At 38.2% G+C, this 24,012-nt stretch overlaps 1 protein-coding gene across 13 annotated transcripts in view; it reads right to left on the bottom strand.

The window, feature by feature from the left end:
- The window catches only part of Lpp (LIM domain containing preferred translocation partner in lipoma), a 644,616-nt gene that overhangs the window by 421,647 nt on the left and 198,957 nt on the right, over window positions 1-24,012 (bottom strand). For 10 of the 13 annotated variants that reach the window (XM_078043842.1, XM_078043841.1, XM_005330981.5 and 7 more), the window contains one exon: window positions 6,696-6,897. In XM_078043842.1, coding sequence (XP_077899968.1) covers window positions 6,696-6,888 — 193 coding nt within the window. In that variant the 5' untranslated portion in view covers window positions 6,889-6,897. Of the gene's footprint in view, window positions 1-6,695; window positions 6,898-18,867; window positions 18,972-22,800; window positions 22,913-24,012 lie in introns of those variants that run through there. The other 3 variants (XM_078043843.1, XM_078043846.1, XM_078043840.1) reach the window with 3 other exon arrangements.

The following is a 24,012-nucleotide window of genomic DNA, read 5'->3' as shown; positions in this document are numbered from 1 at the left end:
GGAATAAAACCAGAGACCTTGCGTCTAATAGAAGAAAGAGTAGGCCCTAATCTCCATCGTGTGGGATTAGGCCCCAAATTCCTTACTAGACTCCTGTGGCACAAGAATTAAAATAAAAAAATCAATAAATGGGATGGATTCAAACTAAAAAGTTTCTTCTCAACAAAAGAAAAAATCTGTGGGAGCAAATCTTTACTCCTCACATATCAGATAGAGCACTAATCTCTAGGGTATATAAAGAACTCAAAAAGCCGAGCATCAAAAAAACAAATAACACAATATATGGGCCATGGACCTGAACAGACACTTCTCAGATGATATATAATCAATTAACAGATATATGAAAATATGTTCATCATCACTAGCAATTAGAGAAATGCAAATTAAAACCACTCTAAGATTTAATCTCACTCCACTCAGAATGGCAACTATTATGAAGAGAAACAACAATAAGTGATGGCCAGGATGTCGGGGAAAAGGTACAATCACTCATACACTGCTGGTGGGACTGCAAATTGGTGTAGCCAATGTATAAAGCAGTATGGATACTTCTTGGAAAATTGGGAATGGAACCAAATTTGACCCAGCTATCCCTCTTCTCAGTCTAGACCCAAAGGACTTAAAAACAGCATACTACAGGGACACAGCCACATCAATGTTTATAGCAGCACAATTCACAATTCAACTATGGAACCAACCTAGATGCCCTTCAATAGATGAATGTATTTAAAAAATGTGGTATATATACACAATGGAATATTACTCAGCAATAAAAGTGAATAAAATCATAGAATTTGCAGGTAAATGGATAGTTAGATAAGATAATGCTAAGTGAAGGTAGCCAGTCCCAAAAAAACAAATGTTGAATGTTTTCTTTGATATAAGGAAGCTGACTCATAGTGGGATAGGGAGAGGGAGCATGGGAGGAATAGACAACCCTAGATAGGGCAGAGGGGTTGGAGGGGAAGAGAGGGAGAATGGGGTTATAAATGAAGTGAAATGTGATGATCATTATTATCCAAAGTACATGTATAAAGACACAAATTGGTGTGAATATAATTTGTATACAACCAGAGATATGAAAAATTGTGCTCTAGATGTGTAATAAGAATTGTAATGTATTCCGCTGCTCATATATAAATGAAAATAAATAAATAAATAAAGTTACATGCAAAGGGAAAAAAGGATATGTAAAAGTTTATAAAATGCTTTTATTGAACAAACAATATTTTATCATCTGATCAATATTACTTATTATTAATAACAATATAAGCCATGTTTATTATAGAAAGAAATACAGTCCATGAGGTCAAGGATTATTTCTGTTTTGCTAATTGCCATTACTTCAGCCCTAGAAGAGTGTCTGGCACCAAATCTATTTTATATAAATGGCTATTGAATAAGCATACAATAGTAAATTCCTTAGGGCTGTAAAGTATTTTATGTTTCAAAGACATTTTCAAACATATCATTATATTTGATTCTTAAAAACAATCATAAAGATAATTAATACTGCCAGTTAATTTATAAATTAAGGAGACAGTTGTGGAATAGAAGAGTATCATACCCAAGGTCAAATGCTAAAACTGATAATGTAAATGCCAGACCACCAAGCCAGTGCTGCACCATGGAGCTTCTGAATCTGATAAGGCCTATGACATTCTGGCATGATTTAACAGCATCCCAAGAACTAGAAGTTATTTTCTCTGTAAGAAGATGCAATGTAAGGATCAAATTAATACAATTAATATCTGATCCTTTAATAAATGAACAGCTTCTCCTTTTACCCCCTGAGGACCTGAAAATTAAAACCCCCATATATTGCACTCCATAGTGATAGATTAGGCCCAAGATGTTACTCTGATCCAAAAAAAAAAAAAGGGCATGCCAGTCAAACCCGAGTCTCATTAGAGACTCATTGTGACTGTCCTCCTGGTACACTATGCATAATTATAACTACCATCAGAGACACCTCGACCTCTCACTCCTGACTGCTCACAATTTAACAAGACTGTCAGGACTACAAAAATAAGATGGATCCCATTTGTATCTCCAAAGTCATAGACAAATGTCACCTTGCATGGGAACAAGGACTATAAGACTCCAGAGAGCACACAGTGAGTCTAAATATTTAGATATTGCCATGTTCTCCCACTGATGACTTCAGGTGTAAATGGAAAGAGGTTTCCTTAACAAGAAAACAAAACAGTACCAAACTGGCCTATGCATTTGAGACAGAAATAGTGAGTAAACTCCATTCTAAGTGATTGCTTTAAACATATTGCCACAGTGACCATCCCTCTCTCTTACATGCTACTCCTCTGCTAAACAAAACAAATGTGTACTGCCAAATCACAACACATGACTCTACATCACTATTGGCTAACTCTCCACCAAGTATCAGTAACCTAGTAATTGTCAATCTGAGGACCCAAATGTCAATCTTGCCTTAGCCAGTGGTAGTGATATAGTGAAAAGAGTACACCTAGGAAACCTGGGTTCTGGACCCAGTTCAGCTCCAACCTCTTGGGTAACCTCAGGAAAGCCTCTCCCTGCCATCTCAGTGTATGTCTTCACATCTGACAAAGGGAAGAACTGAACTGGACAACTTTCACACTCTTTTTCTGGTTCAACTACTCAAAGACTTCACAATTAGCACAGGAACAATGGCCCAAGCATGAAAGTATAAAGAAAATAAGCTCAGCTGTCAGCTCCATCATGGGGACTCCCATCATTTATGTTGTATCAACATTTTGTTATAAGTACTCTGCCAATCCCGTATTAGCAGTGATCTATAACTATTTCTTCTCCATGGAATGGATTAATAACCTCAGGGTAGCAGAAAGCATAGCAAGTTCTGGTAAACTAAATTCTAGCCTTGGACTCCTTTTTAATAAAATTTCTCTTGCCTCTCCTGGTCTATCTTTAAAAGCTTAGACAGAATAAGGTGAGCAAAGCTGGAAACAGAGGCCTAATTTTTATCATATAGAAGTGTAGAAGGTAATTTGTAGGAATAGTTTATGAAAAGGATAACCATTTTGAAATTAATTTCAAGGAGGAATCATAGAATAATAAAACAATGGAATTAAAAAGGACTTTTCAAGAAAAGTCCTTGAAAATCAGCTCAGAGTTCTAGATACTCTTTTACTACCTCCATCATACTTTAATAAGCTACTTTATTTTGGATATTCTACCAGTCAATGAAATGGCACCAATACCAGTTCTATGTACCTCAGAGAGTTACAGGAAAATTCTCTTCTGAAATTAAAAGAATGAAATGAAAGTGCTCAAGGAATTAGACAGGATTGTATCAATATAAAGGGATTCAACTGAAAGCATCATCTTCACCTGGGACCTGATAAATTCACTTTTCAAAAATCTAACAATATTTTTAAAAGGTATTTCAGAGATTTAAAAAAAAAAATTCAATTCTAGCTAGGTGTGGTGACACAGTCTATACTCCCAGAGGCTCAGAAGACTAAGACAGGAGGATTGCAAGCGCAAGGCCAACCTTGGAAGCTTAGCAAGGACCTCAGCAACATAGTGAGACCCTGTCTTAAAATAAAAAATAAAAAGACTAAAGAATGTAGCTCAATGGTAAAGTGTCCTGGGTCCAACAGACATTACAAAAAAAGAAAAGAATAAAGAAAATTGTCCATCCTAGGCCATAAGACAACTCCAAGTTTACAAACTTGCAAACATTACAAATCACTGTAGATTAGTATCTATTATAATGATGTAGTTTTTAAAAATCTCCAAAATTCAATCAACCAAACTATTAAAAGAAACAGTAAAAAAGAGTGGGAAGAGAGAGAGTAATTGAGATTCTAATTCCTAGAGTGATTGAAGTATAGGAAAACTCACAAACTTTACTATCTACCAAGAACAAAAGAAGAAATATTAAATTTTTGATGGTATAACAGTATATAAGACTTTGGTTTTGTTTTGTCTTGTTGCTTTTATGTTGCTGTTCTTTAAAAGCAAAGAAAGAACCCAGATTTCAGGATAAATCATATTAAATGGTGGTGCAGAAGAATATTGCTCTTTAAAGAATATGCATGTTTTCCTCATCAGTACAGAATAGAGGAATTGATGGAACAAAATCATAAATACAAACCAAAATAATTTCACAGAAAATGATACTGACAACTGACACTATAAAATCTGTAAGAAGATAAAACAAAAATAGCCACAGATACAGACAGACAGGTAAGTGAACAAGCTCACAGTATTAGACACAGAAAGGCATTTGTAAATGTTGAAGCATTTGAAGACAGCTGAGGAAACACAAATCTTTACAAAAATTAATGAAAAGTAGAGAACAATGGAAATAAAATAAAAGAATCTAAGGTGTAAAGAGCTACTAACTGGGAAAAAGCATACCCCACTTTTAAGTGTACCAAAGCCCTTTAGAAAAAGGTTATTAGCAGAATATCTTATAAAAGAAAATTACAACATATAGGTATCACATAAATATAAGTTGATGTGGAAAATGTGGGTACTTTTATACTTTCACAGTTAGAATTTAAGAAGTAGAAAGCAGACCCCAAAGGTTACAGGCATAATATCAAGGCGAGAAATGTAATTGGTACTGTGAAGGGAGCAGTGGTTAATCAACTGCTGGACTGCAAAGCTCCAAGAAAGGACAGAGTAAGATAAAAGGAAATGCAAGTCGTAGGTTGAAGCTGCTCACAGGAAGATACAGATCACAGCTCCATTTCAAAAATTTACCAGCCGCGAATGACAGAGACATCACCTCCCTTCATTAAGCTTCCATTTCTTTATGGGAAAAACAGGCTTCGTAGGGTTAGGATGAAAAGGCAATAACATAATCATGGAAGAGCCTAGTGCCTGGTATATACTACATGTTATAAAGGTGACAGAATAAAAGTAGGTGTGATAACAAAAGTCAAAGAAATGTGACAGTCACTGCAAGACATGGTATTCAGAATAAAGTCTAAAGGAGCATGGTATGTGTCTCTCATCTTCTTATCTCATACATGTGTATGTATTGGCCAACTTAATACAGAACCTGTAGTGCATAGCCTAACTCTCAGGCATGACATAACTATCATACCTGCTATGACTTCTTCACATTGCCTCCAACTTACTCTTTAACTGACCATGTCTGTATTCCTATTAGAAGGAAGTCCTTTTGAGTTATCTCCAAAGTTAGGAGACAAAGTAGCAATGTCAAGGAGTAATTAGAATAGGAAAATGTTGAGAAAACAAATGAGGAAGCCAACACATGGCTCCTCCTGTCCCCGTGAGAGCAATCCTCTTCCAGATCCCATTTCCAAGCCCCACAATCACTAAAGAATGATGAGTCAAAGAAAACCAATTCCACTAAGACCCTGATTAGTTGCAAAAAAAAAAAAAAATGCAGTCTCCTTCAAGGGCAATAAAACTTCAAGCACTGGTATGGAGAACAGAAGAGTGCTGTAGGCTTCATTTGCTGTTTTTCCAGAGCAAGTCTCTAAAGGTCTGGTCACCTTTTCTGGGGAAAGGACATCCAAAGATCCATAGCCACAGCTTCAGCCAAGCTGATGTATGACCCTCCCTACACTCTTCCTAGGCATTTGGCCACCTCACACAAGCTAGACGTCTAGACATCTCAACCCGGCTTCTGACATCAGTCCTAAAACACTAACAGACTAGCAAAGTATTTACTGGGAGTCGGAGAGAAATAGGAAGAAAAGAGAAAGACTAAACATTAACGCAGAACATGGAAAAGTCTTGGGAAATATTTCTAAACCAAACTTGCCAAAATGTTATCCAAGAAGTAATGGAAAAAATCATGGAAAGGCTAAGATAATCTTTTTAAAAGGTGAGATGGGGTAGAAAATAGGGACAGAGCAGCTGACTCTCCTTCCACCACCTCTTCTTTCTCAGTTTCTAGAAACATAGCATCCTTCTGTATATTAGTTATAAATTATGGTTTCATAGGTTTGAATGAGCTGCTGATATTGACTGGCAAGAATATGGTACTACTTCAACCAAGAAGTACAGCAGCATTTGCACTGCCTGTACAGTTTAACACAAGAGTGTGTGTACCCACACATGTGATGCTCACTTCAGGCAGACCTTCACACCCCACTCAGTGTAAACTGAAGGTATGATTATTAAAAACCCCTGAATCTAAGGCTTCAGTCAGAATTGCCTGTGAGCTTTAGCAAGTGAAAACCTCCCAGAGCTCTGAAGACAACTTCATCCTCCAGCAGCCTAAGGCAGCAGAAAGAGCCGGAAAAGGGAAAATAATTCCAGGCACTCAATTAGATTCACTTCATATGGGTTTCTCATCAGACTATTGCTTAGCAACAATTTGGAGCAAATGATCAATGGTGATGGGAAGAATTAGATGGTGGACACATCCCCACGAGACAGTGGGCTGAGATAGTGGATAAGGTAGCACAAGGACACTAAGCTTTGAATAAAGAAGCCATATTTGAATAAAGAAGCCATATCCATAGACATATAACCCTTGTGAGGGCTTATTCTCTTTGTTTCTAAAAAATGGATTGAGCCAGGTAATTACTGGAGGCTCATTAACCTTTGATAGTCCAAAAACTATGCTAAATACATTGTGAATTAATTTACAAGCCACCTTTTGGCCACACAACAATATACTATAAATCACTTCCATTATACTGAATTTTCCCATGGTGGACACTGAAATCTGAAATGCCAGCACTTACCCTCACCTCCAGGTTGCTTGTATGGGTTGTACTTGGGTTTTGGAGCCACTACCGGTGCAAACTTCTTGGGTGGCTGTTGTGTAGACACTGAAATACTGGGGGTCCCAAAAGAATGGGTGGTCTCCATCCGTGCAGGCACATGGCCAAGGGGCTCACCAGTGCTTTTGGGTGGCAGCCAAGATGGATGAGACATTATTGGAATCTGTAATAAAAAAGAAATAAACACAGTTTTTAAAGAAGCATGAAAGTGAAGGTGGCATACCTCACTTCACGGTTATTTCATCTTAATCCATGCCTAAGGACTTTAAATAAAGCTCTCTGGAAAAAAAAATTAAGAAAGAAATAAGAAAGGAGAAAGAATATGGAAAAAAGGAAAAACATGGGAGGAAGAGATATCATCAGAAAGAGGAGGAGGAGAGTAGAAGGGGGAGAAAGGTTGGGAGAAAAGGAGAACAAGAAGACAGTCCCTCATGCTGGAATATCTCCTCTCCAGTAATTATTTATTTCAGTATCCCATACTCTTGGAAAAGTAGATATGAAAAAAAAAAAATGTTCCTAACACGAAGAAGTTTCTTTGTAGGAAACTGGGGGGAAAGTTTCAAATTTTATAAATAATTTATTAAAACAATTATTATACCAATTAAATTGTGATACCTAAATGAGGCAATGTTACCTAAGTGTGGTTTTAAAATGTGTGGCTGGGAGGCAGAAAAACCCACTTCAATCTAATGTATGAAATATGATATGTCAAGAGCTTTGTAATGTTGAGAACAACCAATAAAAAAAAAATAAAGGAATCATACAACAACTAGGAAAAAAAAAAAAAAAAAGATAAGATCCTTCTTGCCTGGAGCACAGCCAGCAAGACCTCACCGGAGAACAGCCACCCAGCTGGGCCCTGAATGCTGACCAGAGGCTGAGCCTGAACAATGGCAGGAAAGTCACACAGGCAGAAAAATACCAGCAGTTGGTTTCATGTGACTAGAAAAGAAAGTAACTAGCAGAACCAAAACATATGATAGAACCAAAGTGAGAAGAGATTACGTTTATCCTTCAGGCATTAAGGAAACAATAAAAGCTTATTTTGGGAAGAGGGGCATGACAGATGTCTGACAGAACCCTTTAAAATAAGTCCCCTCCAAGAGCAGTTCTGCTTCCTACCAAGAACCACTTGGAGATGGCAAGGCAAGGGACACTGGTTGCCACAATGCCTGGAACAATTACTGGCATTTGGTAGCAAACAAATAGAATATTCCCATCTGTAATGCATAGGTGAGCCCTGAACAACAAAGAGATGTCCATTAAGAGCTATGCTCAGCAGACACTATGTTGGAAATTAAGGAAAAAACCTAACTTTATGTGGGGAACAACCAGCCCAGCCTGGATGTTGCTCTGATCATATTATATACATTATATGAAAAAGGGAAAGCAAAGTCTCCTCTGCCAGGATAAGCCAGCCACTCCTCCATGCAGCCTGCCAAGGAGGGCTCTCCAAGGCTGATTACAAGAGCTCTCTAGCATGGGAGGCCCGGAAGGTAACATGTACCCACTCCCAGCCCTAACCCACCTAGTAATTTATTAATTGAACTGAATTAATTAAGAGGACTACATGATTACCTCCAGATGTCTGTAAAGAGAAAGAGCAAAGAAAATGCAGGAAGAAAAAAAGGCCTCAGCACATGACATAACAGTAGAGAAATAGGGTAGAGGAGGAGAGTTGGGACACAGTGAAGCCCTAGAATTGACATCAGTGCACACGGAGGATGACCGGCATGACGCTGAACCCTCTCCAAGGCACCTCCATTACTGAAAAACTAAGATTTAAAAGATCTTCTCTGTCAACCAGTGAAACAATATTAAAGTACTGTATGCTGTTAACTGCTATTCAAAATGGGGGGGAAGGAATGCTTCTGTTCCCGTAGAAGGTCACTGAAAATTATATGACCATCTTACCAGGAGAAAAACACCTGGAGGTAGAATTTTGCCAGGAGAGTAGGATAACATGATCCAATAAGGAATACTCTGATTGGGAATCATGACACATGTCATTGAAGCCAGTGACCACACTGGTCTTTCCCTCTGGTACAGAGCCTTTATTTTTTTTTCTATACTTCTTTATGTGCATGTATACATGCATACTTAAAAAACTGCAAGTTCCTTGAAAGCCAGGAACCATATATTTTATACAATTACTAAACCACCACTAAGGTGTAATACAAAACCAATATAAAGAAACGACCAATAAATGTCAGTTACACTCTAGAAATCTGCACATTTGGAATCATTTGAGCAAAGCAAAATTAAGTACTAAATCAAGCCCATGTGTCAAGGTTGAGAAACACTGTGTGTGTGTGTGTGTGTGTGTGTGTGTGTGTGTGTGTGTGTGTGTGTGTGTGTATGCACACGCCTGCGTATTCATGCATTAGGGATTGAGCCCAGGGCCTTGTACATGCTAGGCAAGTGCTCTACCACTGTATATCCCCCACCCCAAGGAATACCAGGGGTATTTTTTGTTTGTTTTTAACCAAGTGTCAGTCTTCTACCAAATGGGGACAAAAGTAACTATTTTGCTTGCAACATCTCTAATGAGAATGTAAGTGAAGATTAAATGGGATCAAAAAATGTTCAAGTTTTAATGCACCATATAATTCTGTAGTATATATTTTAATTGTACGCTTTTAAAAATAGGTTAATATCATACTTATAACTTCTCTATAAAACAAAGATGCACATATCCAGAGCAATCCTATGTTACCTATTGAATATGTCACACTGGCCTTTCCAGATATACTACAGACAAAAATAAACAGCAGCTTCCAAGAGAATATATTTTTAAAAAGAAGGTAAACCTTAATAATCAGTATGCAAACCATTACCTCCATAGTTGCTTCAATTGGCCCAGCACCAAGAATTACACTGGCACTGCCTTCGTTGAGGAGGCACTTGAGGCTCCATCTCTGCCTCAGATGTTTGCAGATGCCCTTTACAGCATCTTCTCTTGCCATTCTCCTCCACATCAACAGTGAGCCAGAAACACAAGTCCCAAATGTTGTAATAAACTTTCATGACTCTGAACACTTGTTTCAGCCCTTAAGCAGAATATTAGCAATGCTGTCTCCCTCTCTTTACTTTGCTCCAGTTCAAATATCTCTGACTCTGTGATTATTTCCCTAACTTGCCCCAATAGGAATAGCTTAATCCCTTTTCTGTGCTCTTCTAGTACTTTGGGGGCTTTGTTTGTTTTTTAAACTTATAATAGTCCACAAGTAAGCAATTTATTTACCAGCCTATCTTCCCCAATAAGCTGGAAACTCTTGCATAGTAGCACTATACCAGCACAATGCTTGGCCAACAAGTCATTATAAGAATATCTTATGCAGAAGAGACTGAACGAATGAATACAGTTCTCCCTCAGTCACATATACCTGTCTAGAATTTCTAGCTCTTTGCCATAGGCGATACAATCATCTCACTTCTGTATCTCTGGATTTGGTGGTATAATGGACCATGTTGTTAGAGTTCCAGATATTGAACCATCTTTGCATTCCTAGAATAAATCCTTCAAAGTCACATTTTTGGTGTTTTGAAACACTAATGAATTAACTATGTGTTTAGAATTGTTGTACATATACTTATAAGAAGATCATTTTGTAGTATTTTTACCTCTGTTCATTTTAATTTTTTATTAGGTTTTGATATGGGGATTCAATAAACTATTCTAGACAATGGAATAGGATAATAATGACCTTGGAATTACCTGATCTTTAAAGGTTCATCAAGATTCAGTGTACAGTCATTTAAATATGAGAATATGACATCTTTTTAATAACAAATAATAATCATATAACTTCTACAATGGCAGCAGTCTTTTACTTCTTCTAAGGTGATTTTTCAGTCTTAGTTTTCAGGAAATTCATCCATTTCCTGAAACAAGCTACCTCTCAGTTAAAAATGATTTCTCCTTGACTACACATCACTTAGCTGCAAAGAATTACTTCCTCCATGTTCTTAAAGACATAAGCCACCCACTGTGTCCTTCATTTCATATGTGTGCCATGTTTCTACAGGTGGACAGTGGCTGGCACCCTTCTGTTACACATTCATCATATGGTACTCTGCCCGATTGTGTGCCTGCATCCCCAAGTGAATTCTAGAATCCTTGACAGCAAAGGTGATTATTGTTTGCAATCCTAGAGTCTAGTACATTATAGGTACTCAATAAAAATAATCTACTAATTTGCTAAAGGAATGATTTTATATGTTTATCAGTGGAGCTCCAGATGAATCAGAATTTTACCCTTTACTTGAGTGACTTAACGTCTGTCTGAGGAAGATATATTTGTATGTGTGTAAGGAATGAGAAAGAAGAGTATCATAGAAAACATATAGGAAATGCTGGTGTTTGTTACAGGAGCTAGCACAGGCATGGCAGAGGTAATCCTTAGCCAGAACTTCTAAAACAGAGGATCTGAAAGGTAACTGGAGCAACAAGAACAATGACTGGCGATAACTATACAGGAACAAAGCAAGGCATGTCTGAGGGTCAGGGACAGATCAACTGTCCTGAAAAGAAGAAGGTAGGGAAAGAATAGTTAGGGAATGATCTGAAAGAGAAAATTAGTTTCTTTTTAAAGGTCTCATGTAAATACATATGCAGCTAGAACTTTTAACTTTGAACAGGAATCTAATGAGAGTGAAAACCGCATGCAAAAAAAAAAAAAAATTAGTCCATGTGGGATGGACTCACGGAAGTTAATAAATACAGTCATATAGATGCAGAGTTCCTCTGGCCCCAGTTCTAGTCTCAGCTATTCCAGAGTGATGTTTAATAAGGGAAGACACTCATGAGCAAATTGGTCATCTATAAAGTTCCAAACAACTGATATTCTACAGTATTTTTCTTCTCTGAAGTCTTTATGTGGCCCTTCCATTTGATAAATGGATTTAGAGAAACCTGAAAAGTTTAATGACTGGATGAACAAGCACGTCAACTGGTGCTACTCGGCAACTCAGAGAGACCCAAGGTGAACACAACAAAAAAACAGAGGTAAGAACTGGTTTTGATAGACCAAAACTTACCCTGCTCTTACTTCCTCTGGTTCTAGATGGGTTTCACTCTAGGTTTATAATCATCACGAAAGCAAGAAGTGAAAGGGAAGATCCCCATAGAGGATCTAAATATATACAACCCCATCATAAGAGAGGAAAAACAAAAGCAATGGCCCTCCTCCAATCAAGATGCCTTCTGTGAAGGGAGGCTCAGAGCCGTGGCACCCTGAGCACCCATTTTTCCAGGTAATGTGCTAATGAAAGGCAATTAATAATTTTTGCTTATTACCTTTTCTCTGTTGCTCCTCTGTCATGGCCTTCTAATTATCCAGGAGGCACACAAAGGCCACACATTGACAACAAACAGCAACCATGCATTTAAGATTTGCTTTTTGTGACGTGATCGTCTAACGGCCACTCAGTCATCCCACCACCACATGAGGTAGCATTATGATTATCCACATTTAGCAAGGCAAGAAAGCAAAGCTGGGGGCTGGGGATGCTGCTAAGTAGTAATGCTTGCCTAGCATGCAGAAGGCCTTGGGTTTAATCCCCAGCACCACATGCATGTGCATGGGCACACGTACACACACACACACACACAAACACACACATGCACACACATACACACAAAATAAGGTTGGAAGGCTGTAAGTGGTTAAATGACTTGATCAAGGAAACAATTAATAAATTGCAACTAACATTTAAACACAGATTTTTTTTTTTACCCCAAATCCACGGTCTCTAGCAGCAGCAGATTTGCTTTATTATCTCCACTCCTACTGCTCAGATTCTACTAGCTGTGATGTGTTCCCTGTTCCATTTCCTCAAACCTAACCTCAGTGAGCCACACTTTAACAAACTGATGAAGCCAATAGTCAATAGACACAATTCATCAAGGCACCACAGAATGAGAATGACTAAAAAATGCCATAGGATGACCATGCCCTTCTCTATGGGCAGGAAAACTTAGGGCCACAGGTAAAATGACAGTTAATACTAGCAAAGCCATTATGCCTCTCTAAAGGTGTCATATGATGCCAGCTTGCTATCTGTCATTCACAAAAGCAGAACTAGTGTTTGGTCATATTGTTTTTTTCTCTTTTTCCTCCCAAGTTAATATTCTACTCTATAAGCATTTATATAGGCCACCAAAATTTAAAAAGCACAAACCATTATATGGTGTAACATCAGTCCTATAAACTTCAAATAGTCATTTTTAAAAGCTGCACACTAAACTCATATAAGATCTGCACACATATATTATTTATTAATTTATGTGCCAAGGAATGAACCCAAGGCCTTGTGCATGGTAGGCAAGCACTGTTACCATTGAGCTACATCCCCAGATTCTTTATGAATACATTCCGATTCAAGGATACAGAATGATTGACTTAAAGCATTTATATTAATCTCTAAATGAAATACATTAGTCTCTAGATCTTTCTTGGTGACCAACTCAAGGCCTGGCTCTTGGTCAGTATTGGCTGAATAAATCAATGGTATTGAGGGAAGAAGCTAAAATTAACACCACCATTTTGGCAGCAGAAGAACTGGAAGGGTGAGGAGCTGTGACTTAAACACAGGAGCAGCTGAGGGCAGATTTAACAATCATGTCCCTCAGCCACATTTTCTTCATTTAAACAAGCAGTAGTTATATTTTCAATAACACTTTTCTAAATCTTTGAAAGTTTCTCTTTAACTTTTTTTCTGTATATAAAAGTCAATACCTTCCTGGACTTTCAAAACTGCTTTCTTAATCATCTATTAAAATAGGACAATGTGCATTCTTCTCTGGGGTACTTCCTTTTCTACCTACTGGTATTGGCTGGAGGATGCAGCAGCTCCAGAATTCAGACCCATCTTCCAGTCTTAGCTCAGTCATGAGCATATAATGCAACTCCTGCTCTGAGATGTGGTGTATCTTTCTCTAGAAACGTGGTGATTAGGTTAGATGAGCACTAATGACAAACCTGATCACAAGCTTTTACAACTGTATGAAAGATTCTGACTTTAGAACTAGCTAATAATATCAAGCAAAAGTCCAGCCTGGAGATTTCTAATCATGTATAATTCTTTTAGCTCATCAGTGAGGAAGAAGGACTCTTTTTTCTTTTTCTTTTTGTGACACCCGTTTCCCTGACTCTTCAACCCTCCCCACTGTGGGAGGGAGTCTTGGATGGATCTCAGAGATTACCAAGGTATCAATCAAGATTTATTATTCACAAGTAAATAAGCACTTTAGGCAAACCTTTTTCCAAACGGCGTAGGTAAGTCCCTACCAGTGTAATTACGAAGCAGATATGCTGTGGCATGTGATGGAAGCGTGGGAAGACAGTGCTGAAGAATAAGGCAAGCTGAAAATTACACACAATTGTTAGTTGAACAGCAAATGTAATCACCCTTCCTCTGAAGCATTGGGTCAGATAGAGCCGGAAGGGCAAAGCAGGACCTGCCATGAGCTGAAAATGTCAATGTATTCACTCAACTTCTCTTTACAGACAGCTTTGGCCCAACACTGGCTAAATGCCCCACTCTCTGCATGGACAGCTGGCATTGCTCAGAAGGGGTAATGAGAGAACAACTCTAAGAAATGCCAAACCTTTATATAGGCTCTGAGAGACACTGGGAAAACTGGAAACAGCACTAGACTTAGATACAGAGGGCTTGGGTGTAATTTCTCGCTCAATCACGTATGGGCTCAATGACTTTAGTTCCCTGACCTCTTTGAACCTCAGTGCCTTTCCCCATCTGTAAACTAAAGATTAGATACCTGCTACCATTCCTTCCAACTCCTGTGTTCTATAATTCTCCTACTAATCCATAAACTAAGTAGGTTGAGGTTCCTTATCAAGCAATGTTTTAGCTCCTAGGAGAGGAGTGTGGAAAGAAGGGAGAGCAGGAATTGACACATTTGACCTGTCTTGCACAGTTAGTACCCACAGAAACGAATTCTAACAGTGTACTCCCTGTTCCTGGCAACACTGTGGGTGACAAGAACAGACCAAATAGATTGGATGATCCCTAAAGAACCAAAAAGCAGCAAAGAGAAGTTCCAGTCCAGACAAGTAGTTGTCTTCGATAAAAAAAAGTGCAACAGAATGGAGACATGCCCCTACACTGCACTTTCACTTCAGATTCACAATGTCACTGCAGAAGGAAACAATCAACCCTGACAGGGAAACAATAGCACTGGAAGACCAGGACTCTCCAGAGAAGGCTAAGGAGAGAGTGGAACGAATACTCACTAACTGGCCTTTTGTTTGCCACAATTTCTATTAGTCATGGAAAAAAAACAGACATGGTTGACAAGCGCCCAGATAGGTTATTCAGGAGGCAAAAGGTCACTGAGAGTCCCAGTGAAGAGAAACCTTAGGAACTGATACATTTCTTGTACTTTGAGCGCCATGTTCAAAATAACATGCAGAGAAGCTTACCGAATGTATCAGAGCAGTGAAAACACATCAGAGACTGCGTTCAAACTCAGTTTTTCTGCCTAACAGTAGCTTTTGCAGTGGGTGAGTTTTCCTAAGCAAGTAAAAACACTCCTTGTGGCTGGATGGACAGGATGAAGTAGATAGAAGGCATTGAAATGGACAGAGGAGTAAGAATCTGTCAAAAGAGTCAGCACCCTTGCCACTGAAAATCAGAATGGAAGATGGGTGACCCCAGCCTTATATCTTATGGCAACTGTTCTACTGGCCAAGTGAGCAAGAAAACATTCACTCTCTCTGTATCTCAATTTCCCCAGCTCTAAAATAATAAACAATTAGCAAGATGATCTCCAAAATCTTCTCCCATGACTATAATTTATGTTCTGTAATGGTATGACTTCTCTCAAGTGTGCTGAATGGGGTGGGGGGAGCTCTTGGGCTGGGGTTGTGGCTCAGTGGTAAAGCACTTACCTAGCACATGTGAGGCACTGGGTTTGATCCCTAGCACCACATTAAAAAATAAAAAATAAAAAAATAAAGGTATTGTGTCCATCTACAATTAAAATTTTAAAAAAAATCACTCTTAAGGACGTTTCTCAATTCTCTAATTCTAGCAACAGACTGCTTTTCTGTACAAGGCCAGGAGAGAGGGGCAAACAATGGCATAAGCTCTTCTGAGCTCAGTAAATCTACTTCTGAAAGTGGAAATCTGGATTTATAAAGATGGCATGCTGGCTGCCTAACACATAAAGGTTTTGCCCCTCCAAAAGAATGAGAAAGTGATGATGGGAAAAATCAACAATCTAATCTCTGAGGAAGCCTTAGTGGTTATCTGGAATCTTCTCTTCCTAACCCTACCAATAAGTGGGTAGGTCTGCAAGTTAATTGCTGCTCACTCGTCTGGTTCCCCTGACAGCTTGTTCAAACTCGTATTAACCACATAAACACTGTTTTAGTTATCTGTTTACATGTCTGCTGTGCCCATTAGACAAACCATGGAAGTTTACTAGCACTTGAGGGATGTTTTAATTACTCTTAATTTTTTAATAATTTTGTTTGTACTTTTCCTTTATTGCAAATTCACTCTGACATAACAGTAAAAATAAAGAGGATAGCAGAAAATTTTCTATCTTACATGTAACTGGAAAAAGTAGACAATTTGTTTTTCAGTGAAGATGAAGCCACTGCCGATGAATCTCAAGCCAAGTTTACTCCTGGCCATAATGCTGTGTTTATTCAGCCCATACCATTAAATGGAGTCAACTAAGAGTGTTCACAGATACAAGATATGGCCTGAACCACTACACGTGAGCCTTTTGAACATTATAGTGCTCACAAAACTGTCACCTGTCAACTATGCTGTTCATAACCTATGACACAACCATTGTGTGTAAATCATCTCAGAGCTTTTGCATTGAGTTTGAACATCATAATTTGAGTTGATATTATTGAATTCAGATATTATTATAAATTAAAATTTCCAGTTTAATCTGTGTCTCTAATTACTTGTCACCTTTAATTACTAGCAAGTGCTAGTAAATTTGTCACCTGTTAAAAAGTGAAATCAACTTCATCCTATTGTCAAAATATAAGAATATTGCTAAGTTAAATTTTTAAGTGCTCAGATAATGGAAAACTAAAGCAGGGAAGAGGGAAATACAAATTCTCAACCTTCAAGAACCACAAGTTAGTTCTAGAAAATGAAGACCATCAAATTCATGCATTATGTACTTTGAAATAATAACTGCTTAACACCAATCCAAAAGCCTAAAGAAATTATTTCTCAGTGTTTTAAATGGCATGAAAAAAGACAAATTTCTCATTAGAATGTATTATAAATTTGAATTATGTAAGAAAGGCTGTTTTTGCAATTTCACATTTAATAGAAAAAAAAATAATAGGAACCATTTTCAACTGGTGACCTTTTTCTTAAATCATGTTGGAAATTGTTCCACTTTTATTTCAAGATTTTGAAACAGAGACAAACTTTGGTGAGGTACTAACCAATGGCAGATGAGTAAAAATGAACCAGGCTGTTTCAGATCGCTTTCAGAATCATACCAGAGGATGCCTATTCCCTTTTAAATTTCTCTTGATGAGAGTATAATGTTGTGACTTCTGCATTTTTATCAACCACTGGCCACTATGCAATTAAAGAAAAACCCAAAATGCATAAAGTATATTTTCAATTAGCTAATATTCTGGAGGAAATACACAAACACATACACACACACACACACACACACAGGCTCGCACGTACCCACACACTTTAGAAATTTTTAAGCTCGTTACTCAACATTCACCAAAACAGAAATTTGACATCCTTGAAATCGAGTTGCAAAATTGTTATTGAAGGTATTTCTTCTAATGTGATGTTCAGGCTGATGTTCACCCACCACCTGAGAGTTCACTTGCACAAGTCCAATGACAAGGACATAACGCAGCCCTCCTAAGGCAGCCCCTTTCATAGCAGGAAAGTGATTACTGCTGGAGAGTTCAAAATAGCCAAAACCTGTTTTCCCACAGAGTCCACCTATTTGCCCCGTCTTTGCATTAAAGCAATCACAAACCTCAATACACAATCATCCTTCAGATATTTAAGGCAGTTTATTTGTTTCCTATTCAATTTATGTCCTTCTGTGTTTCAAGTTTCATCAGTTCGGTTCTTCACTTTGTATTTTCCCCACTATTCTTTTAGCTGTAGAACAATGACATTTTAAATCCCAAACCAGTAGCTTTCAAAGTTTTCTTTGATTAAAAAAAGTTTCTTCATGTCAAATCCAAAACAATATCCTAAGTATAAAATAAACAAATTGATAAAACCCATGATTTGGGCAGACTTTTTACATTGGCAGACTACACTGCAGTGGGGGAGAAGCATAAGATGAACTCCCCTAGACTTTGAGCCAGGTAGAAAACCCAGTGTCCTGAAATAATATCACAGCAATGATCATGAACAAAGGACAAAGATGACTTTTTTTTTCTCAGCTTCATTTTCCTTAGTCCCTTAATACAGGATCTAAGCCATCCTCAGCGCTCAGAAGTGATTATTATATAAAAAAAAGAAAGTAAGCTTAATGTTTGGTGAAAGTTATAAAGAGTTCAAGCGGAGACAAACTCTGACAATTCCAAAGTTAAAATGTGGCGGGGGGGGGGGGGGGGGTGTCCAAATGGACCTATTAGGGTGCAAGAATAAAGGTGAAAGGGATTACTGGTAATTATTTCACATTTCTGAATAAGGAGTAAAGGGAATAATTTTAGTAACATTTCAATCACTGCTTTCCACGGTTCCTTATAACTAGGGTAACCATACATCTAATTTATCCCTGCTGCTTTGGTATAATTATTACCAGTGCCCTTGTCCACAAGTGCATCAGTTTGGATGATAGCGTCCATAGTCACCCATTTACATCACCTTGGTAATGAAGTTCTGGTCACTTGGTACTAATGAATCCTTAAAGAGTCAGTCCATCGCCCAAACGTTCCAGACTTTGAATCTGTGACAGCAGTTGCTCAGAGGTCAGAGCACACAACACAAAAGAGCAGAGGAAGCTCTGGGGGCTTCTCTGCTGTAGAAGAATGTGCCCCCAGTAAGGAGGAAAGAATGGATTAAAAAAAAAAAAAGATTGTGCTGAAACAAAAGAAAGCAAGATATGGCAGAAATCTAACAGAAGCTGTTATCAACTCACCTACGCATCAACGTTCTCCTGAAGAAAGGAATGTCACCTTTGATGATAAAAATCAGATTATATACTTCAAATACATCTCTACCGAGTCTGTGCTCCCCTGTCCCCACCCAAATGAATAGTACCGGTAACTTCACAATATCTATTTTATTACAAAGTAAATGAACGATAAGTTAACCTGATTCTTAATTTGGAAGAGGAAAAAAAAAATGTGTCCAAATTTGTCCACTAGAAGGAAAGGGTAAAGCTCAAGGGGATTACTAACAATTATTTCACATTTCTAAATAAGGATTATGTAAGAGTTAAAGAAGTCAGAAAAAAAAAATCAATACAGGCTCATTGGTCACATCTCCATTTAATATATTTTAAATAAAGTAGTTTACATTGATTTCCATTGCAAATTCTACATGTGCATTAAAGGATAGGGAGGGGAAGTGCAGGGAGGAGACACGGGATGGAAAGTTAACTAGAGAACTCCCCCCAGAGATGGGAAGCATTGTTATAATATTCCACATATCCCTCTAGTACTTTCCAAGATATTTGAAACCAAAACAGCTTAGAATACACTCCCAGGTCAGCTCAGGGTCTTCCCTCCTTATGGCATTTTTCTGATAAATAGGAATTCCCCATAGGGGAAATTGTTCTGTTATATAATTAATTACACTAACTAGTGAAGACCTAATAGAAGACAATTGTTACTCCAGCCTCATGGGAGTTTCTATTACATACTTAGCTGTATAGAGGACACTCCCACGTGTGAAGGTCATAACATTTACTGTGCTGGGAATGGTGAATCAGTACTCAAATTTGCCCTGTCAACTAGGAGGCTGCCTTGCAAATGGGGTTTGATTGCAAAAGACATCCTTCAAAACACATGCAGTGTCTTGAGATTTGGAAGGCAATCATAAGATAGAGGCCATCTTTCCGCTGCTCTGGCCTGTTTGGAAGCATGGCTGGGTGGGAGAGGATAGCTGGGGTTTCTGCATCCATGTTCTCATATTCAGTCTTCAGCTTTGTGGTTATTCAGCAGCAGCTGTGATAGAGAGGGAAGTTGGACTCCATGTCTCAGGGTCAGTCCAGTTACCACCTTCCTAATCATGGCTTCTTGATTTCTGGTTCACAAGTACAGCAGTACATTCTTGAAAGAGGCCTCATGGCTTTCTCTTTCCTAAGTAAATAAAATGGAGTAATTCTCTGTAGTTCTGGAATGAATCCAGATGTAGGCTGCCATTAAGCATAGCATTTATGGGTTACTAGCCACTCAGCCTATAGTCTGCTTTATATAGTCTTTCCAATAATTTCAAAGCAACTGATACCCTGTATTAAATATCTTCTGCTTGAAATCTCTAGTTATTTGTTTTCCATAGTAAACCCTATTTAAAAAACTACTCAATGTTGGCCACATGCACCTCAGATAGAGTAATAATCTCCAGGATATATAAAGAACTCAAGACTCTTAACACCAAGAAACAAATAACCCAATCAATAAATGGGCTAAGGAACTGAATAGACAATTTACAGAAGAAATACAATTAATCAACAAATATAGGAAAAAATGTTCAACATCTTTAGCAATTAAAGAAACATGCAAGTCAAAAATACTCTAAGATTTCATCTCACCATAGTCAGAATGGCAATTATCAACAATAAATGTTGACAACGATGTTGGGAAAAAGGTTCACTCATACATTGCTGGTGGGAGTGCAAATTGGTGCAATCAGTATGGGAAGGAGTATGGAGATTCCTGAGAAAAGTTGGAATGGAACCACCATTTGACCCAGCTATCTCACTTCTTGGTTTATACCCAAAGGACTTAAAAAAATCAGCATATTACAGTGATACAGCTACATCAATGTTTATAGCAGCTCAATTCACAATAGCTAAACTGTGGAACCAACCTAGATGCCCTTCAAGGGATAAATGGATTTTTTTTAAATGTGATATATATATGATGGACTATTACTCAGCCTTCAAGAACAATGAAATTATGGCATCTGCTGGTTAATGGATGGAGCTGGAGAATATCATGCTAAGTGAAATAAGCCAATCCCAAAAAACTAAAAGCCAAATGTTTTCTATGATATTCGGATATTAAATCACAATGGTTGGTGGTAGGGGAAATCCTAAGGAAGATAAAGTTACTTTATGGAGAGGGGAGTAAAGGGAGGGGTGAGTTATGGGGATAGGAAGAATAATAGAATGAATCAGACATTATTCCATGAACATATGTAACTATTCGGCCAGTCTGAATCTACATTATATACAACCAGAAGAATGAGAAATTATACTCCATTATATATGATGTCTCAAAGTGTATTCTACTGTCATGTATAACCAATTAAAACAAATTTAAATTTTTTTTTAAACTACTCAAAATTCTTACAATTTAGTTTTCCAGTGGGCAATTATGTGATGTTTTATCAACAAAAAATATATTCAAATCATTCATTGTGCAAATAAATCCTGACTGACTGTGCCATCAGGACTGCCTGAGTTCTCTAGCCGTCACTTTGGAGAAGAGCCATGCCAGGGCGAGCACAGAATGAAGAGGAAGGCCAACTCTGAAAGGTCTCCCTGGTGCAGAGGAAGACAGTGGCAGCCTGAGAAATCTAATCTCAGCATTTCTGCCCCCAGCTCTATCATTCCCTGGCCATGACTTCCAATCAAGAAGAGGTCTATGCATGAAAGTCCCTTTATCTCTGACATTCCACAACTCTGAGTCTTGGTGCTCATGAGGGAATTTACTTGGATTTAAGTCCTAACAAAACTTCCTAAATTCTTCTGTTCCCTAAAACTGAAGGTCATGACACAAAGGTCACACAACACTGAGACCTGTGATAGTTAAAAAAGGAATAATACTCAGTAACCCATAAATGCTATGCTTTATTGCAGCCTACATCTGGAAAATCTCAGGAAAGAAACTCTAATATGATGGCTGTGGAGGTAAAAAAGACCAGAGAAGGAGCAATTTTTTCAGGGTTTCTGTCTTCTTTGAAAATGTTTGCCTTGGTATTTGAATGAAGTGCAACATATATGATACTGTCCTCTCAGACCAATTGATGGAGGAAAAAAAATATTTGGAAAATGCAGTCATGCTGAGATCTCACAAGAAAAAAAAAATCACTAATTTATTGAGGTCTCAGATTTTTAAAAAAATCCTGAAACTCATACAATAGACCTAGTAATGTTTCTAATCACAACTCTGACACTAGCTCCAACAGCAGCCAGAGGTCTGGGCCTATTGGTTCTCAGGGACCTTGATTTCCTCATCTGTATAATGGGGATAATAATCCCTGCCCTGTTTGCCACCCAGGGATATCACAACCAAGGGAAATGATAGATATGAGAGTATCTTGTAAATATCAAGGTGTACAAGTGCAAAGGACAAAAATTATTAATAAAGGAATTTCAAAGGCTCACTATAAATGGTACCTCTTAAGCCTGGAAGACAACAAGAAATATAACAAGTTATTTTACAATTTTATAACCTGGGGAAAGAAATGATGATCAGAATTGTGACAAACAATGATGTCCAAAAGAGAAGAGAAACCAGCTTGGCTCTGTCGTAACCGTATCAGTTCCTGTAGCATACACAAGAATGGAAAGATTGTAGGGAGGGGCAGGGGCAGACATTTCAACTGTGGCACACCAAGGACCTGGGGACACAACCCCAAGAGAATTGCACTTCTAACTTCACAGCACGTGTCCTCTAAGAATTTTTATGTGGCTTATGCAAGTTTCTCAGTTCTATCTCTTGGAACATAGAAATAGCCATCATAATTTAGGGAGGAAACAATATAGCCAGTTCTTTGATACAGGCTAGCTCTGGGTTTGCTCTTCTGGATGGACAGAAATGCAAGGCAGATGTCACCCACAGCTACATTTCAGGATCCAAAGGGCCCAGGCAGGTTCACATAATATTCACACAATCACTACCTTAAAAATTTCCAAGAGGAAGGAGAGAGGTACTCAGCACAAACAAAACTGCTCAGGTTGACAAAGTCAAAGGAGTCCCCAGCAAGCAGCCAGTCAGGGAGACAGGTACAAACTGAAACAAAAGAAACTGAATGTCAAGTCCCAGGGCCTTGGACACTAAGGTGAATGAAAACCTAGGATTTATGAATCAAAATGGCAACTTCTTGGTCTGTATCAGGCTAGAGATATCATAGGGCACTAAGATGCCAGGGACAGGGAGGTCAAATAAGAGGGATAAGTTAACCCTGCCTTTAATTCATACAAAAGGAGACCTCAATAACAAGCACATGAACCAAACCCACGCATGTACCCAAAACAATTTCAATTGTAGTTAGGAAAATGCAACTTAAAACCACCAGAAGATACTACTTTTTCACAATTTACCATAAAATTTAGAAGATTTATAAAACTTTCTTTGGGAATGGCTATGCAGGGAAACTGACACAATGACGTAATTCTCCTCTATTTATTGGATATGTCACATACCATCTACTGATGTTTCTGTCTATAGCACTGGAGCCGAGAACCTGTGACAGAAGCCGTCTGGACCACGAAGACTAAAACACTCATTGCTTGGCCCTTACAGAAAAAGCTTCAGGACTCCAAGTCTAAACTGCCAGTAAAAGTTACTGTTCCAGTTACTGGAAGTATAACGAATCTCTCCTCCTTAAGCCTTTGCCACTTTTTAACCAATTTTTATCAGAATTTATTTTAGTATATATATTCATGATGTAACCATTTCATTAATACTTATGAATTATCCCAATGCCAGGAGTATAATCCCTTCGTTTTGTTTTGTTTTGTTTTGTTTTTTAAACCAGGGATCGACCCAGGGATGCTTAACCACCAAGCCACATCCCCAGCCCTTTTTAATTTTTATTTTGAAACAGGGTCTCACTAAGGTGCTTAGGCCTCACTAAATTGCTGAGGCTGGCCACAAACTTGGCATGCTCCTGCCTCAGCCTCCTGAGCCACTGGGATTACAGGCATGCACCACCACTCCTGGCCAGCTGGTTCCTTTATTGCACATTACATTCTGTGTACAGTTTTGTTTCAGGATGAGATCTGTTAGTGCAATGATCTCCATCTGTCCCATCATCGAGACTTTCCCTCTTCTATTAGAGTCATCCTACAACATGCTTTAACATCTGGCCCCGCTGTTCCCTGTTCCTC

Source organism: Ictidomys tridecemlineatus, chromosome 3 (assembly GCF_052094955.1).
Source record: "Ictidomys tridecemlineatus isolate mIctTri1 chromosome 3, mIctTri1.hap1, whole genome shotgun sequence".
NCBI classification, from domain to species: Eukaryota; Metazoa; Chordata; class Mammalia; order Rodentia; family Sciuridae; genus Ictidomys; species Ictidomys tridecemlineatus.
This window is presented reverse-complemented; position numbering and strand designations above follow the sequence as displayed.